Raw genomic sequence first — 18158 nt, forward strand, 5'->3', positions numbered from 1 at the left:
CTATTGGGAAAAATAACAATTTAGTCGCCATCTTAATAGCTGACAACATATAACACCGATCCAGCTGTGTCCCGAGTTAAGTTGTGACTATTAGAAATGTAATCGCCAAGTGGATTATGTTCTGGAGCAATGTTTTATTGAATGAGTTAAGTGCCATATATCACACTGGAGTCGCAGGGAGGTGAATTGTACAAAGCACTAAGGATTGTGACACCAGATACCAGAGCTTGAATCCAGACTTCCTTCAAGCAAAAATAAAGCACATTGGTTAATGTTTGGGGAAGATCATGGGTTTGGTTAAACCTTAATAAAAAGCATGAACATCATGAACAAATCACTGTGGACTGTTTTGCATCACACTAAGGAATCAATCTTTCCCTAACAAGCAAAAGCAGCAGTTATACTGAAATGAGTTGATCTGATATTTTGGCGTAAAACATACAAAATGAGTAAAGGAACATTTAGCTGATACATCAGTGCGCTCCATGTGTTATGTTAGTGTACACTTAATTTAAAAAAACCTTATCCAGTTTGCATGTGCTTTCTTCAAATGTATCGGTTGTCGTATACATTTTATATTGTCAGACTAGGATATGGAATCAGACAACATTGCCGTCCCATGGGGCAACAAGCATGGGCAGTTGGATAATCATAACACATAACACAAGGCTTTCAAAAAAATCTAAAAGTTTGTAGACACAATGAGCATTCTGCAAAATGTACAGACTGCATTCCATTGTTCTTTGAACAAGGACAGAAGGCCCACAAAAAGTGCAAAGGAATGGTCATCCGAGTAGGAGTTCTGGGTCAGAAACTCAAGGTCCACCAAGCCGGAATTTACCAACATGACCACGCACATCAAAGCAGTGTGGCGGCCACACAGTGAACAATTACCTTTTAACCTTTGCATCACTTTTTACTTCATGTAGTGTTTATTCGCTGCGGGTGTCCATGTTTTCCTGAGCGGACACACTGGGAAGCATTTAGATTGGACATTGGGAATCGACTCCTGACTTGCAGTGGATTGCTTTAGCTTTAGCGACATGTTGGTAGCCAGCAACGTGTCATCGTGGATTTTTTTTAAGGCTGTTGCCACGATTTTGGCATCTGGCATCTACAGCTTACTGAAAGATGAAAATGGGTCTGGATGAAGAGGAAGCTTCCATTCGTCCCCGAATGATGACGAGGCCCCTCTGATGTCACCACAACCCACTTGGAGGCGGTCATACGTGCTTCGACGCGACTCTGGAGATGTTCCATCTTGGGTGCGACTTGGCACGACTTACTGCGTTTAAAGCAGTAATTGAAATACAAATCAACACGGCATGGTCTAAGCCAATGGAAATGCAGGGAACAAATTTTACAGGACAATCCGGATACTTTGTTTATGCTCCCAGAACCCAGCGATTACGTTTGTGACTACAGTCTCACCATAATTGATATAAATTATCGCCGCAACTATGAAAATCAGACTCAAGCTGCAGTAAACCTGAATTACCCTTGAATATCAGCTAGCGTGGCTGCAATGTACCGTCACATCATGTGATTATGCTGCAATCGATTACGTTTGCCTTTAAGTAACAAATGGCTGAAATTACCGGCTTGTGTAAATTTGCTTGTGCGTGCATGTGCATAAATATGTGGCGTGAAATGGTTGGAAGGCTAAGAGGTGTACTGGAAGCTCTTCATGTTTTATTGAAGGCGGTAATCTTGAAGTGTGGTTCCTCAGGTTATTGTGGCCTGGAACACCCACGGATGCGTACCATAGGTGATAAAAGTCATGGTGTCAAGTATAATGACACACTCCTGCCTTATCCTAACACACACACACACACAGACACACACACAGACACAGAAACACACAAATGTATTTCACCACGCCCCAAAAGCTTGCCAACCCATATGGCTTGGGGATAATAAACTGAACAGCCAGCAACACGTCTCCTGCACTCCCGAGCCAGGCAAGCCAAAGGAATGCACATCTCCCCAGTTAACTCCCTCCCTTTATCTGCCTCTTTCCTTTTTCTCTCCCCCCACCCCTCCTCTGTCTGTTTGTCATTCTCTGTCTTTTCCTGCACGACTCGGAGGCATTGAGTGAAGGACCCTCTTTTTAAAGCGTCGGAGTGTATGTTGGCATCCGAGGGGGTGTTTGTGTGTTCGAGGTGTGCCAAAGAAACCAGTCCGACGAGTCTGTGAAGAGTGTGCCCTTGGGATGGAGAGAAGAGGGGAAGAGAGGGGAAGTGGGATGGAAAAAGGGAGGGGGTGTAAGGATGAAATGAAAGGGAATATAAACAGCCATGTGAAGGAGTGAGGGGAAAGGGGGGAGATGATCGGCGAGGAACTTTTGCTTGGTGGAGCAGCATCTTTCTGTGTCCCAAACGCCAACTACGCATGTGACCGAAAACACCCCGCACCTCTCATGTTTCTTCCTCTGTCAGTCCCCCCCCCTTCCCCTTGCTCCTCTCTTCCCAGGCCTCCCACCTCTCTGTCTCTCTGTGGTGCAGTGGGACAGCCAGCGAGGCCTGCGGCAGGAGCGCTAAGCCCGGGCCTGGATTTGGAGCACGGCTGCTCTCGGTTGAGCAGGATCCAGGCCCCCTGAGGGCTGAGGGGTGGGAGCGGAGGGTAGAGGGAGGTGAGGGGGTGGAGGGCGGGAGGTAGGGAGGAGAGGGAGGAGAGCAGAGGCAGCGAGCAGTACAGTTCTGGATCACCTTCAAAGAGCTTCAATCCCAACGGAGAGGCTGGATTCCTCTGCGGAGAGAGGGGGAGAGAAAAGGGGGAGTGTACGAAGGGAGAGAGAGAGAGGGAAAGACATGGGAGACGTGAGACAAGGGGAAAGTGTGAAAAGAGAAAGGAAAGAAGTGGTTTGGGTGATAACTTCTTTCCCACTCTTCCACTGTCTTTCCCCCCTCCCTCTTTTTTCTCTCCCTGCACGGCGTGCATACACTTGCCCTTCATGCAGCAGGCTATACTGAGATGATCTATCTGTGTGCTGGAGCAGGGAGACATGGGAAATCTGGCCCGCACAAAGGCGTCGTTGTGCCTCCCTGGAGCTTCCTTTAGGGCCTGGCATGTGTGTATGTACGCCTGTGTTTGTGTGTGACAAGGATGAGTAGGAGTTTACCTTCTCCGGCCCCCCACCCTTCAGAAGGTTCTCCTAACACAGGCGAACACACACACACACACACACACACACACACCCACACACACACACACACACACACACACACTACCAAATGCACCTCCAAAAAAGCCAAGGACATTGCAGATTGCCACCTAGGTGTCTCGTTCTTGCGCGTGAGGTGGATGACTTTCAAGCTCTGCACCTATAAGCCTCTTATAGAACACACATTAAGTGTTTGACAACTGAGGAAACCTTGGATTTGTTCAGCTGGAGTTGTGTATGTTCGCGTTTTGTGAATTTGGGGCAAATAGTACATTTTATGGTTTGTGTACCAGTGTGTGTTTCTGCGTGTGCATCAGTGACAGACCTTCATCCTGAGTCTGGGTCAGCAGTTTGTTTAGCATCAATTAGAGGCTCTGTGTTCCTCAACGCAAGCGTGAAGGGAGAATTAACGTGCAGTGGCACATTCCCACCAGCGTATTATTACAAACAGCACCTCAGCTGGAACAGTCCTAGAGCATATTTGTGCGTGTGCATGTCTTAATGCGTGTGTGCACGCACAAATGTGTGCATGTGTACATAGGTAAATGGTTCAAATTTTAAAAAGTGCTCAGCTTTTCCAGTTTTTATGCCCCTCTGTCTTCTTCATGCGTTCCTCTCCTCTCTTTCAAGGACTATGGTCTGACCACAGCCATTTCCCCTAGCCTCTCCTTTGCCTAGCAACACATGGCACATAGTTTCCATAGAACATGCATTTAATGGGAGAGAAGATATATAGATACTGGGGAAAGTCTCATGTAAAGGCAACTGGGTCTAAAGATTTCCTGCTCTGCTCACAAACAAAGTCTGAAAAACACATGTTCAGTGACTTTAGCGTAGACTTTCGTCTTAAAGGCAGGTAGTAGAGGACTATACGTGAAATGGAGGCTGAATCGTGGCTAATACTATCCTGACAGCAGCATTGAAGACAGGGTATGGCTGTGATCAATGAAACACCAATGTAATTACTTTGCCTTGTGGCAGTGGGTCATGGTTTTATTGTTATGGTTTTGGTCCGGCCTTTACACAAAGAGTCATCATCGTTCAATAAAATGATTTAGAGTGATCATAATGTGAACCCTCCGCCCTTAAAACACAATTCATGTCAGACACTGCATTGGCTTGAAAGTTTGGCCATAGTCTGACCTGGTCTAATTCAGGCCAGAGCTGAGCCTCGGCCGACAACTACAAAACCTCAGCCGTAAGCTCGAAGCCAAAATTTGAATGTGAAAACTGTTTCTTTCTCTTCTAATGTCAATCGGAAAGTCAGTTCGCTCGTGAGAAACACATGATGAAAAAAACAAAGTTCAGATGTGTTTTCAAGCTCTGCCTTACCCATTAGATTTTTTTTACTATCTTTCCAAAACAGTCGAACTTAGCAAGCGAGTCACAACGTGTTGACTTTCCATGATTCGTAATGCAGAAAGAGAGAAAAAAAGAGAGAGAGAGAGAGAAATGACAAGGACAAAATGATTGTGTTATTAACAACACTGTTAAGAAACAAAGTCGGTGTCCTTCTCCTCAAATCATTTTGAAACATCAACACATCCCGACACGTTAAAGGAGCCTTTGTTTTCTCCGAAAACCGCATCTAAGAAAGATATGCATCATTCATGATCATTCAACATTATTGTGTTAGAAGTGATTAGAACATGCCTAACCCTCTTAGGGATTATTGGATTGAAATCATGCCAGGAAGTGTACCACACGCAGCCAGAATCCTTCAGTTTGGCACCAATTATGTTGCTTTTTTCCTTACTTTGATTACACCCTCTGCATAAATATGGCATATAGTTTCATTTCTTTTGTGTCCTTTTGTGTGGCGGGGGATGGGATGTCAGTGGGCCTCTGCCAGGAGAAAGGTTTCCTTGCTTTGCCAAGGTATGCCCTCCTCCCTCTCTCTCATGTGGAGCGAGGCTCTATACTCGCTTGTAAATAGTGAGATAAGTGTGGTTTACCCGTAGCTAGGGTGTAAGGTGCACTCAGCACCGCCCTGACATGTCTGTGCCAAAGCCCAACAGGGGTGTAATTACCTGAGACTGGGTCAGCACTTTATTCTGGGTAAAAATACCTGCCTAGTTATAGAAGGGGAACGGAGAGGGCAGCGCCATGTAAAGGGAAGCCTGTCTTCACACATCCAGCCAACTGCGACACACTCGTAGTTTCTCCACCGCTCCTTCAGGAGACTCATATTGCATTACTTAACAGTCTGTCGTGGGGACTCCCAGACAAAACCTTTCCATCGCCTTCCTCCTCTTTACATGGCAGCGACTGACTGACCTACAAAACACTTATACACACGTCCAATGTTCCACTCTCCACCTCCGACTGCAGCCGACTTTCAGTCCAGTACCTTTCCACACACTCTGTGTTCCCCTACTCCGCCCCTTTCACACCACATCTGTCTCTCTGCCCTCCGAGTCAAGGACAGAGTGGGCCAAGCAGACGTGCAGAGGACAGCTCCGCACCAATCAGGAGACAGAGAGAGCTTGTGTCAATTAAATGGTATGTGCTTATGCCGCAAATCACAGACACATGTTCTCCTCTCCCCTCCCACCCTGTGGCTGTTGCCTCTCTTCTCCACCACCTAATGCAGCGTAATCATCCTCATTACCTAATGAGACCCTACAGTACACACAAACTCCCTTACACATGCGTATAAAGAACAGCCACATGCAGCTCGCGCTAAACGGTATAGTGATACGCGGCCCACCTGAACCTCCGCGGCGCTGTCAACAGAGTGGCTCTCACTGCCACAACACCGTAAAGCCTCTAATGCCACAGTAATACTATTGTAGTGTGTATTATCAACAGGACAGTGAGCACTGAATTAGGCTGGCAGCTGGGGAGGGGAGAAACCCCTCATTAGCTCCCTTCAATGTATCTACTTCCCCTAATCTGTTACAATAACATAATCTCTTTAAAAGTGCTGCAGCTTAAATCCAATCTGGCTAAAAACCTGACACGTGATTGAGGTCAATCCACAGTAAACCTCCGAACTGTGGGGTCCAAGGAACTCCACACACCACCCCCAACCATTTAAGCTGCAGTACAGTACGTGCTGGTATTGCATTAATATATATATATATATATTCTATTTTTTTCACAGGATACATGAATGTCTTTCCCCGATTGAGACACTTACTTCAGTCAGACGGAGCCCAGGCCTGCCGCCTGCTCGTGCTTCTGATCCCAGTGCAGTTTGTATCCTTTTTCACAGCCTCTGTTCTGTCTTACCCTGGTAGCAGAGCGCTGTTTCTGCTCTTTCTTATTTTTTGATGTTTTTCCATAGTGTCTCTTGCCTCCAAACCACTTACAGATGTTGGCAGCGGAGAACGTTGTGGCAACTCCAAACGAGGAAATCTAAATAGAGATCAGGCAGTAAAATAAAAAAGAAGGCCCGGAGAAAGAGAAAACAAGGGGGGAAAGCGAGAGAGCAAATGCGAGAATGGGGTGAATGGATGAGAGAGCAGTGACTGGGCATTAGTGTAGAATTAGTAGAGAGGGAAAAAAAAACTATGCTTTCTGGGCATGTAAGAGCGGTGATGTGACCTGAGGGCAGCTTTTTTTGATTTGTCGGGAGAACTTGGAGTCAGACGCTGGTGTTTCGCCCCACAATTACATCTTCTGATTTGTTTCCCAAAGAAAAGACGAATATAGGCAGAAATAAATACCGAAAGCTGTCAAGTGTTCTCGAGAAGGAAGATAAAGTTAGCACGAGATTAACATCAGGAACCATACATTTTCATTAAACCTCTGCAGCTTTTCAATGGCTGATAATGAATCCTCGTAAAACTCTATATGGTTCTAAACCACAACTTCGTAGTCGCTCCTGCCGTTACAGCTCCCTTGGCAGGATTTTATATTAAACAGCAGCCTGTAACATACAGGAATAACACCCGCCAACTGGAATTCACCAAGACCTACTGGAAAACAGTTTGGCTGGGTCGAAAAGGTAGACTTGGCCCGGCTCTGTGGCGGTAGCTCCCTGTTGCCTCCCTCCACCTGTTTTACAGGAAGTAGCCCTGTCCCGGTGGATCATAGAGGAAATGTGTTGAAATGCCACATCCTGCTCCGAGCTCAGAGTCAGAGTTCACTACAGCTAAAGCTTATTATGTCCAGACACCTCCTGGGGAGAAAGAGAGCACAGCGAGGGGGAGAGAGAGAGAGAGAGGGAGAGAGGGAGGGAGAGAAGAGGCAGGCGGTGTTTGCAGTCGCGCCACTCCCTGCGCATTGATTGTAAAGATGAGTGACCTGTCCCTCCCATCTCTCCTCTCCCTCCCTCCTCTTCCTCTCTCTCCCCCCCCCCTGCACTTTATTTATTAATGGATCCATTCAATTATTTACTTCACATCTCAGGGCGACAACAGGCCAGAGCGCAGTACACAGGGTGGAGATGATACAGCACACGGACAGCGCTCGTTTAAGGCAGTCCAGGTACTCGGTAGAGCTAACCGACTGTTAGAATATGTGCCGGTGGATAGAAAATGATCTTTAGAGACAATTTAACCAAGATGACTGGATTTGGAATTCACTAATTTGATGGAGGGATTATTATTTTGAATAATCGTTTAGTTTATTAAATGTCAGAAATATTGAAGAGGCTTGTCACAAGCTGTCCGAGCTCAAGGTGATGTCTTCTAATCGTGTCTTTTGTCGGATTAACAGTTTAATGACACAAAGATCTCTGATGTAAAACAGTGAATTGCACTGAAAATCCTCATGTTTGTGGGGCAGGAACAAAGAAAATGAATTGATTATGAAGTCAATTATCTATAAAATGACTAATTGTACCAGCACTAACTGGATCGTACTTTTACTCTGTAGTCCCGAGACGATTCTGCATCATTTCATTTCCTTTGACAGAGGTGGGAAATAACCAAGTACAAATTCTTTGTTAATTCACTTTGTAGATTTACATGTATCAGTACTTTACCTGACTATTTATTTTTCTTTACTTGTCCTCATTTTTTACCTTTACTCCTTACATTTCAACACACAGATCTGTAGTTTCTACTCCTTACATTTTTCCAAACAGAGGCGTTACTTTAGTTTTATTGCATTTGAGGAAAATTATTGATTCTTTTTATTTTGCGTCACTGAATGCTTTATTTCAAACACCGCAATGCTGTTTTCAACCTATCAGCACATGTCACACACGGGAGATGTGGCAGGATGAAAAGGTATTAAAAAAAGACGTAAAGGAAGTGACAGACGGACAAAGACGGAGACTCGAATGGGGAGAAAAGGCATTTTAGTGTGTCGTATTGCCAGAGAACCTGCAGCCCTCTGCCTGGATTTTCTAATTTTCTTAAATTTTGGCTTTTACCAACTCAAAATGTTGGATTTTTACATCCTGGGGAATGCAACTCCATCTATCCATCTCCAACTATCCCTCTGGTGCATCTACGGATAGCTCATGGATTCTACCTTAAAGTTGAATAGTCTTTTACATAAGTAGTACATTGTACATATGAAAGTACATTGAGTACTTTCATATTGTAGTATTGCTGCTCTGAATATAAGATCTGAATGTGTCTTTAACCACAAAATTTAAAAATCAAAAAGAAAGTGAGCCGTACTTAAATAGCAGAAAGTGCTCGACACATGTCCAGATGAAAAACTGTCTGTACACCTTTAAAAGTCTGGCGAGGAGGAGGTGGAGGGGGTCATCATAGTGTCCTGTTTGCATTAGAGGTTGATGGTTCAAACGTATCATTGACCGCTCGGTGTCTGCTCTTATCTTCTCCCCGTGGCCTTATCCCCGCAGCGGCCAGACATGGATCAATCCCACCCGGAATTGGGTTTCACAGCCCGGAAGCGGAGATGTACACATGGGTCACTTTCATCGACTCACTGCGGCCACGGCCATAGGTATCCATCATATAGACCATTGACTGGTTGTGACCATGAAGGTACAAATTCATCACAAAGAGGAGGCTGCGGTGGACGAGGTCAGCGGAAAGCGCCGGCTACTTCTCGTCTGCAACCATGTGGAAATGGAGCCCTTTGAGATATTATCGTTAACGTTGATGTAATTTCAGCGTAGCATGAACGGGCAAGCAGAAAAAGTTTACGGTAAAGCACTGAGCGAGCATTTATTGTAAAGAAAAGAAATATTTCTGCTGGCTAAGATTTACAACACCCAAACACAGCATGCGAGACAAGACTATTAAACCACAAACTTAATTTTTTTTAGTAAAGATCAGTGTGTGTTTTTGTATGCTTGTTTGAGTATGCATCTGTGTGTGTGTGTGTGTGTGTGTGTGTGTGTGTGTGTGTGGTGTAACAGGCAGAAGATAAATAACAGACTCAGCGATGCCGCCTCGATCTGAGCTGCAGACAGCTGCAGCTGAGGACTGAAGGAGCGGAGATGAAGGGAAGGATGAAGAGCGAGATGAGGGAGAGACGAGGAGAAGAAGGTGGTGAGGACTGATTGCCATTGACTCAGGTCCAGTGCACTTAAAAACTGAGGTTTCAACAGCCGGCCTGAAACACAAACACACACACAGACCAATAAGATATGGTGTAGTTTGAAAACATAAGCAGTTATTATCAACACCAAAAGAGTCTAACACTAGAGTAAAACAGACAAAGACTAATAAGAGCAACATATTTCTTTCACATCCTCTGCTCGTTGTGTTTACACTGGGAAGTGAACGCTTACAGGCAAACACACACACACACTCAGTAACTGGTTAATGTTCTCGAGAGTGTGTGTGCATCTCTTGGGAAAGCCTGCTTTAATTCCCTGGGAAATCATTGTGATTTAGAGTAGCAGGGAAGTCACTTCCAATGAAAGTCAATGGACTGCTGGTGTAGCAGTGGGCTGGACCGCTTGTGTGTGTGTGTTTGCGTGTCCATTTGGGTGCGTATATCTCAGCAAAAGTGTGTGTGTGTGTGTGTGTGTGCGCGCGTAATATACCTACGTTGAATTTTATCTAAATTGTAATTAAATCAACATGATAACACAGATGGAGATGAAACCACATAGAAGCTGGTGGTAATTAAAATAACCATATGTGGCACCCTGGATGGAGCAGATACAGTAGAATTAGCACACACACATACACACACACACCTTTGCTGAGATATACGCACACAAAGGGACACCTAAACACACACACACACACACACACAGACACACACACAATTTTATACAAATTACACAATATGCAAATGAATTCATGGTGTTTCAGGCCTGCATGTATGGAGGAGGGAGGGATGAGAGCTTTGAAATACCTGCAGCGGGGCTCAGACTAACACTTGGAGAGGCTCCGGCCTGCTGTAGCCTCCTCCTTAAAAAACCACTGTGGGGTCCAGAGTGATGAACAGAAGCAGGCCGGGGTTTGGGCTCTTCAAAGCTGCCGCTGCTGCTGCTGATGCTGATGCTGATGCAAGGGGCTGGAGGTGGAGGCTGGCAGAGCAGGCTGAATGCAGATAGGATCTCTGTGGGGGGGGCGTGAATGTGTGATCGGAGACTAAAATCATTACAGTACGCCTGGTCACTGTGTCCTTGGCTCTTCCGCTGAGCTGAGCCTGATGCTTTTCTCCCCTCTCTGTCTTTTTCTCCCCTTCCTTCTTTTACCCTCTATTGTAAAAAAACAAACAAACAAACAAAAAACAATTTTCTCACCATCTGTGAAGTTTTGTACGCCATTGTCTCGCAACAAAAAACACATGCAATTCTTCAGAAGAGTTAAAAAAAAAAAAAAAAAAAGCTTCTTGCAGGTAGGGATCTGAGAGGTTGTCCTCGCCCTGTCATCCCGGCAGCGTTTTGACTCAGTAAAAGCAATCAGCGCTAATGCAACAAAACATCACACCAGTGCTCATCAGTGGACCAATTTGTGTGCATTGATTTAAAAATCAGGATTCACTCCCCCCTCCTCAAACGCTCCATCGCGAACCGATTGATTCCAGAGATTTATCATAAAGGAGGTGTAAATATAACCTGAGCGTCCGGCGTGAAACAGTGAACAGCCCGACAGCTTCTGTACGCTTAATCGAAACAACTCACTGCGCGTGTTTGATCGCGTTTCTTGCCCCCTTTTCACTTCTGCGGAGTCCGGCGTGTGTGCTGTCCGGCGCGCGCGCGCACACACACACACACACACACACACACACACACACACACACACACACACACACACACACACACAGCAGCAGCAGCAGCAGCTCCTGTGCACACTCTGGAGAAGAAGAAGAAGAAGGAGAAGAAGGTGAAAAGATCCTCTAGACACCTAAAAAGAGTTGTTTTTGTGAGATTATCATAACTGTAAATATAGGTCTCTCTCTCTCTCTTTCTCTCTCTCTCGGTTCACCACAGCTGCACTCCTGCCCGTCCAGAGAGAGAGAGAGAGAGAGAGAGAGAGAGAGAGAGAGAGAGAGAGAGAGAGAATGTAAACTAGACTGGCCTTCCTTGGGTCTCATTGGTTGATTCTCTGTCTAGCGGTTTTGTCCTTGAGAATGTGCAGACATGGGGCAGATAATGTTCGGACACCAGAAACTCTAGACCGGGACCAGATCAACACTTACTCTCTTCTTCTTCTTCTTCTTCTTCTTCTTCTTCTTCTTCTTCTTCTTCTTCTTCTTCTTCTTCTTCTCCTCCTATTATCACACCATCCAGATGCACCAGATTGCTGACATGGCGCGCGCAAAAGCAAAGATTAGAGGGAATGCGCTCCTCTTTTTTTAAATGATAAAAAAAAAAGATATTGCAAGTGTGTTGACATATGGCAATCATAAAATCTATTAATGGCAGGCCATAAAAATATCACACCCGTAGGCGTTCAAGAGGGATTATTTTGAAGCTGAGGTCTCGCAATGCAGACCCTGCAGAGGATATCATGAATGGATGGATGGATGGATGGTCTGACGCAGCGCATTGGACTTTTTTTTCTTTGCTCAAATCGTCTAACAACCAGTCAGATTGAGCCTTTGAGCGTATTCAAAACCACGGCACGCCGGAAAAAAAAAAAACAACAACCCGCAAACTACTCCTGTACCACTCAATGTAAATGTGAGGTTTTTCATCTCCTTCTCCTCCGGCGTGTTGCAAGGTCAAAGATCTCCTTTTACCGCGCGCTCTGGTGACGGCGGGGTTTCTGCACAAGTCAGCATGCCAGCAGAGGCCAGCAGCACGTATAGGGATCTCCCTGCAGCGCCACATAAACGGCCAGACCCGGTGATCTAATCACAGCAGGTCCAGTGGGCTTTGATCCAACACATCATTCTTAAAGAACATTTAAAAAAAGAGTCTGCAAATACAACAAGAGACCAAGGACGAGTGAGATGGAGGCGGTGGAAATGAGTTCTTTGAAAGATATCAAATAATTCTGCACGAAATGCTGAGTGCTGTGGCGACAATAACGATATTAAAAAAAACATTTTCCTTTCGAGTGTTCTCTGGCGCTTCTGACACTGCAGTGTGTGTGGGATTATTAATTACTGTGCGTGTGTGCGTGTGTTTTATTATTATGACTCAGTCAGCTCACACACATTTTCCTATCAAAGCAGAAAAAAACGTCTGAGAGGGTAATTATTGCCATTTCAATGACTTTAATAAGCAAAATAGGAAACAATTTCTTCCAAAAACAACCAAAAAATAAGACAAAACAGAAACCAGCCTGAATGGAACAGTTCAAATTTAAGTGTTTCTTTTTTTTTTCAACTATTATTTATATAAACAGGATTGAAAATTGATCCCCATCATCGCAAAGTACATGGTATAGGTGAAAACAAAACAACAACCCGCTGCTGCAGTTTCATTTAAGATTTCAACACAGTTGAATCAGTAACAAACCAAACAACAAAACAAAAAAAAGAGAAAAGATTGTTAAATGCATGACTTTTCAACAATAGTTTCAAATGCAAGCACCATGCTTATTCGATATGATCTGACAGTTTGTTAATTTAAATCATTAAAATAAAAACTTTTTTTTAACTATGCATCTGGCCAGCAGAACCAGAATCATCAAATAATAATAAAACAAGACATTAAAAAAATCGTATTACATAACATACACTTGGTTTTCATTTTGAGAAATTTGCACAACCTGAGTCCCCCTTTTTTACTGACCGGCAGGAAAAAAAATCAGGATAAACATAGAAAAATGAAGTGATCAATATTTTATCTAAATATTAACTCTACATGAACCTCCCCCGAGTAAGTAGTTGCACTTCTATTGAAACTTTGTTTACAAAATATATAAATCATTAACATCAGGGCCCAGTGATGATGTGCTACAGGTGGCCGCCAATCGGGAATAAGAGGATCGAGCTTCGAGTTTTGCTTAAGACATCTGAATTGATCTCTAACACACACTGTATGTTAGAAGACACAAAGAAAAGAAAAAAACACTTCCTCGCCTCGGTGCGCAATAACGTCTCCTCTGTGCAAATCTGGGTCCAATAATATCGTGGCCACATGTTTGTCTCTCTCTCCTCCACAGCCCTCTCACACAAACACGTGTCCAAAATATTACACTCACACATTTTTGCACTCCAGGCCCCTCTGCTGCTCGAGAATATCACAATATAGTATAATAGTATGTCTTCCTGGAGGGAGGTGTGCACAAATTTCAAAATGAAAACTTGGAGAGAAGAAAAAAAAATCATCATCCAAAAAAGAAAAAAAAAAAAAGTGCACTTGACACACAGAGTTTGTTGTATTTTTAAATGCAACTGAGAAAAATAAAAATGCACTCCTCTTTCAATCAATAACTCCCCCCCCCCAAAAAAAATGATACAAAAACAAAAATCATACAAAAGAACTGAAATAAACACAACACATAAGAAAGAAAGAAGTTCAAACCAGCCTCCTCGATCTTGTTGTGCAGTTTTTGCGCGTTGCATAATATTTACAAGCCCAGAATAAAACCCCCCACACCCCCCCACCCCACACCATGATGACACCGCACCGGCAGTCCTGCTGTTCTGTCCCCGCTGCATATCTCTTAACCACCCACCCAGCACCCACCCTCCAACAAAAAAAAAAAAAAAAGGAAACCATGGAGAAGCGCAGATCAACAACATGCTCTTAATATACACGAGAAGATGAAAGTACAAAATAGAAATTATTACCGTACATGTCCAGCATGCAGGATTAATATTAATGCAGATTTTTTCGTTTTTTTTTTTCCTTTTTTTTTTTTTTTAAGTTTGTTTCAATATATATTCGAATATAACCAAGCAGGCAATAAATCAATGAGATGTTGCATAAAAATCCCCCCCTTTCCCCCCTCACCTCCCCTCCCGTGCCTCCCCCCCTCCCAGCCTGACGGGGGGGGGGGGGGGGGGGGGGGGGTAAAAGTAGACAGAAGTTCTGAAATTTTGCATAAAAGTTGGAGTCTTTCTGCTTTTTGTGGTGGTGGTGGTGGTGGTGGGGGGAACATGTCTTTTCAGATTATTTTGTTTTTACGAGGCCAGGCCCGCTCGTTGCGTTCGTAAACAGAATTACAAAGACAACACGCCTCGACGCCAATCGACACCCCCCCCCCCCCCCCAAACACCTGCTTTACAGATTATTTCCCAAAAAAAGCTGTAGCCTCAAATGAGAGAGAGAGACAGAGGAAACAAACTAACAAACAAACAAAAAAACAATAAAGAAAAAGTTCATCAGCCGATCCTCTTCTTTGAAGAAGGAGAATAAAAAGAAAAACAGTCTCTTCACTACAAGCAACTAGTCTACAAAGACGCTGCGACTGATCAGACACTCTACTGTTGCTCTTTGTATCTCAAGTTGACACGTGGATGGAGAGATGGTTATATATGAGGATACTATTCGATGGATTATTCTTCTAATATGAATATAGTTGTTACCGTTATTAGTATAATCATAAACAGTATGGGAGGTGTGGGGTTGTTGTCAGCCAGTCTGTCGCTTTTGTGTGGAGAAAAAGGCAAGGTTGGGGATGTGTGTGTTTTGTGTGTGTTGGTGTGTGTCGTGTGTGAGTGTGTGTGTGTGTGTGTGTGTGTGTGTGTGTTGGGTGGGGGTAAAAGTTTTGTTGTGAAAAAGGCTCTTGACAACTCACATGAAAAACTCTGGTGATGAGGGGTTGTCACTGGTCGAGCCAGCCTCGCGGAACCCGTTATTGGCCCCCGACCCCGTCAGTTTCTCGCACTTGAGTTTGTAGGCGTCCCGCTCCCGCGCCAGCCGGCTGATCTCCGCCTTCAGCTGCTCCACCTGGTTGATCAGCTGCGTCTTCTCGTTCTCCAGCACGTGCTTCTGCTGCACCCGCTTGAACCGGCAGGACTGCGCGTAGCCCCGGTTCTTCAGGGTCCGCCTCTTCTGCTTCAGGCGGATGACCTCGTCCTTGGTGAAGCCCCGTAGGTGTCTGTTGAGCTCCCGCACCGACATGGACACCAGCTGGTCGTCGGAGAAGCGGTCCTCCACGTTGAGTCCGCCCCCGGAGCCGTGGGACTGGCTCAGGTGGCCGTGCGGATGGTGGTGGTGATGGTGGCGGTGGTGATGGAGCGGCTGGTGGGACTCCGGGGAGACCGGGGACGGGCTGTCAGGGTCCTGGCTGTGGTGGTGGTGGTGCTGGCTGTGTGGGTGGCTGTGTCCGCCCGGGTGCCCGGACAGCTCCTCGGCGTGGTGCGGGATGCCCCCAGCGTACGGGTGATGGTGCTGCTGGCCGTGGCCGTGGTGGCTGTGGTGGTGGTGCGGGCCCCTGTAGCCCTCGAAAGCGCCCTGCTGCTGCAGCTGCTGCTGGACGTGCGGAGGCGGAGGGTGGCCGTGAGCTGTGGCGCCAATCAGGGCCTCCACCGCGTCCTCTGGGGTCAGGCTTAGCGTCTGCGGGTCTAGCTGCTGGTGGTACCCGCTGTTCGGCATCCAGTACAGCTCCTCTAGGTGGTTTTTCTGCTCTGTGGGGCTGAAGCTGGGCGATGAGGGCACAGAGCTGCACGGTGTGCTGATGGGGGTGGAGGACACGGAGCCCTGGGGTTGGAGACGGTTACACTGGCGCACCCCGTTGCGCTCCAGCCCGGCCAGGCCTTCCTTCTTCACGTCAAACTTCATCAGGTCAAAATCATTGACATATTCCAGAGCCAGAGGGCTGCTGGGTAGCTCCGGGCCCATGCTCAGCTCTGTGCTCATGTTGCTGTCGCGACTCTTTTGCAGATATGCGAGCGTCGCGAAAACTGACTTATTAATCAGCGTCTCTTCTCTCCGTTCTTGTTTCATGCAATAGTTCTTTTGGCTCCTCCACCGCTGTGCACTGACTTGCTGTAGCATGAAACACCGTGTGATTGGTGAGGGGTGAAAAAAAAGAAGAAAAAAAAAGGAAAATGAAAAAAAAAAAAAAAAAGTAGCGGAGGAAAACTTTCAGCAGACTAATGCTCTGCACACGGTTTGCGTCATAGCCTACTTCTGCTGGGATAATCTGGCAGAGAGACCAGACAGGAGGTAGAAAAAGCAATGCGTCTCAGTGCAAAAAGTTAAAAAAAAAAAAAAAACCTCAGTCCCTTCAGTAGAAGTGTTCACAACAAAATAAAAAAAATGAAACAAAAATCTTTTTAAAAATCAGCATAAATTACAATAATAAAGGAAATACCACGACTGTTCGCTGAGACGGGCACCAGTCCTCGTAGCGACTTCTTGGTTGTAAGTCCCTTTTTTTTCTCCAGGAAAATAACAGGAGCGAATAAAGCGAAGAGTAAATAGGGCGTCTGATTTTTCGCTGAGAAGCCGCTTTTCCAGCTCTGCACCGCAGAGATTTTAAAGGCTCGCCTCTCTCACTCTCTCCCACTCTGTGGTATCCAGCAGACTGCGCTTGGAGCCAGCCAGCGCTTTATCCTTATAGCACCGTGACGTCGAGCCGAAAGGGATGGATCCGGAGCGCTCAGCGCTCCAATGGGAGCGAGACTCCGCACTGAAATAGAGGAAGAGAAGGAGGAGGAGAGCGAGCGCGTACAATACAGTCCTGACAGCCTCAGACAGTCAGCTGACCGACTTCCCTAAAAGCAGAAGGTGGGGAGGACAGTGGAGGAGAGAAAATGCCTCCACTTCATGGAGTCCGGTGCAGCGCAGCGCTTGGTGTCTCCTCTGAACGCTGCTTCAGATCTTAATGAGAGGAGTGTGAGTGATTCGCGGGCTGTAATACCGAGAGCCAAATGAGAATCCACTAATAGCACTTTTATGGCACAAAGCTCCGTTTGAAAACGTATTAATTTAACAAAATGTTCAATATTAAAACTGTCAGGGAGCTTTATATGAAGTGGCCACAGATCTTGACAGTTTGTGTCCACATGCACTTTGACTGTTTTTCCAAAATAGCAGTTAATATCTACAACATGTTCCCTTCATGTCGCCATTCATTGATTCAATAATAGTGAAATACATTCATTTAGTGCGCAACTTTTGAATTTTTACACCCAATATACTTTGCCATGCTGTGCTGTGATAAGTTAACCAATCGCAGGTGTCCTCTGAGATTGCCTGCAGATAAAGGTGAAGGCTGATAGCTCACCAGTTTCTAACACTGCTAAAAGTTGGATCTTGACCTTTTCTCGCCAACAAGGACGCACAGCTTTATAACGTTTAATCTTCCAGACACAATCACACTCGTCTCACAGTCAGATTTTGAGGTTTACGTTTATAATAAAGAATCATGATAAACTTTTTCTTCTTAATTGACGCATCTGTGATCTTCTCTTTGGTGACCTTGCTGCACCACTTCACAAACTTCATAGACCTTTTTTTTTTCTTCTTCTTCTTCCATAATTTACCTCTGATTGGACCGCCGCGCTGTTATTTGTGTAACCCCTGTGTTATAATCATTACGGGTGAAGTGCATTTTTCCTGGTAAAAAAGTTAAAGTTGACTTTGTTCACAGCCTGTTATTACTCCCAGCTTTTCCCACATCAGGCTTGTGTTGGCTCGGACGGGTTGTTTTACACCGGGGCAGCCTCACAGCAGAAAACAGGCTCAAGGCTGCCCCTGCGTGGACAACACGTGGACCTGGATCAGCTTGCTATTGCACATTCTCCTTTTTTTATT

General features: G+C 45.4%; 1 protein-coding gene and 1 long non-coding RNA gene across 3 annotated transcripts; both read right to left on the minus strand.

Annotated features, from left to right (window-relative positions):
• Positions 1-9232: 9232 nt before the first annotated feature.
• LOC115585231 (uncharacterized) lies at positions 9233-11356 on the minus strand. 2 transcript variants are annotated; one of them, XR_003984673.1, is made up of 3 exons: positions 11178-11356; positions 10403-10751; positions 9233-9649 (listed from the first exon to the last, which is right to left on the minus strand). It is a non-coding gene; the product is annotated as an uncharacterized LOC115585231 (long non-coding RNA). The 2 variants fall into 2 exon arrangements; XR_003984672.1 differs by lacking the exon at positions 11178-11356 and having other exon boundaries at positions 10403-10884.
• Positions 11357-14874: 3518 nt separating this feature from the next.
• mafba (MAF bZIP transcription factor Ba) lies at positions 14875-17007 on the minus strand. The gene has a single exon (XM_030423458.1). It carries the CDS (start codon positions 16392-16394, stop codon positions 15189-15191), a length of 1206 nt encoding a protein of 401 aa, XP_030279318.1. The 5' UTR covers positions 16395-17007; the 3' UTR covers positions 14875-15188.
• Positions 17008-18158: the final 1151 nt, after the last annotated feature.

Source organism: Sparus aurata, chromosome 7 (assembly GCF_900880675.1).
Source record: "Sparus aurata chromosome 7, fSpaAur1.1, whole genome shotgun sequence".
Taxonomy (NCBI): domain Eukaryota; kingdom Metazoa; phylum Chordata; class Actinopteri; order Spariformes; family Sparidae; genus Sparus; species Sparus aurata.

Bases quoted from the DNA above. Each gene is read 5' to 3' on its own strand.
- mafba (XM_030423458.1), bottom strand. From the start codon at position 16,394: ATGCTACAGCAAGTCAGTGCACAGCGGTGGAGGAGCCAAAAGAACTAT.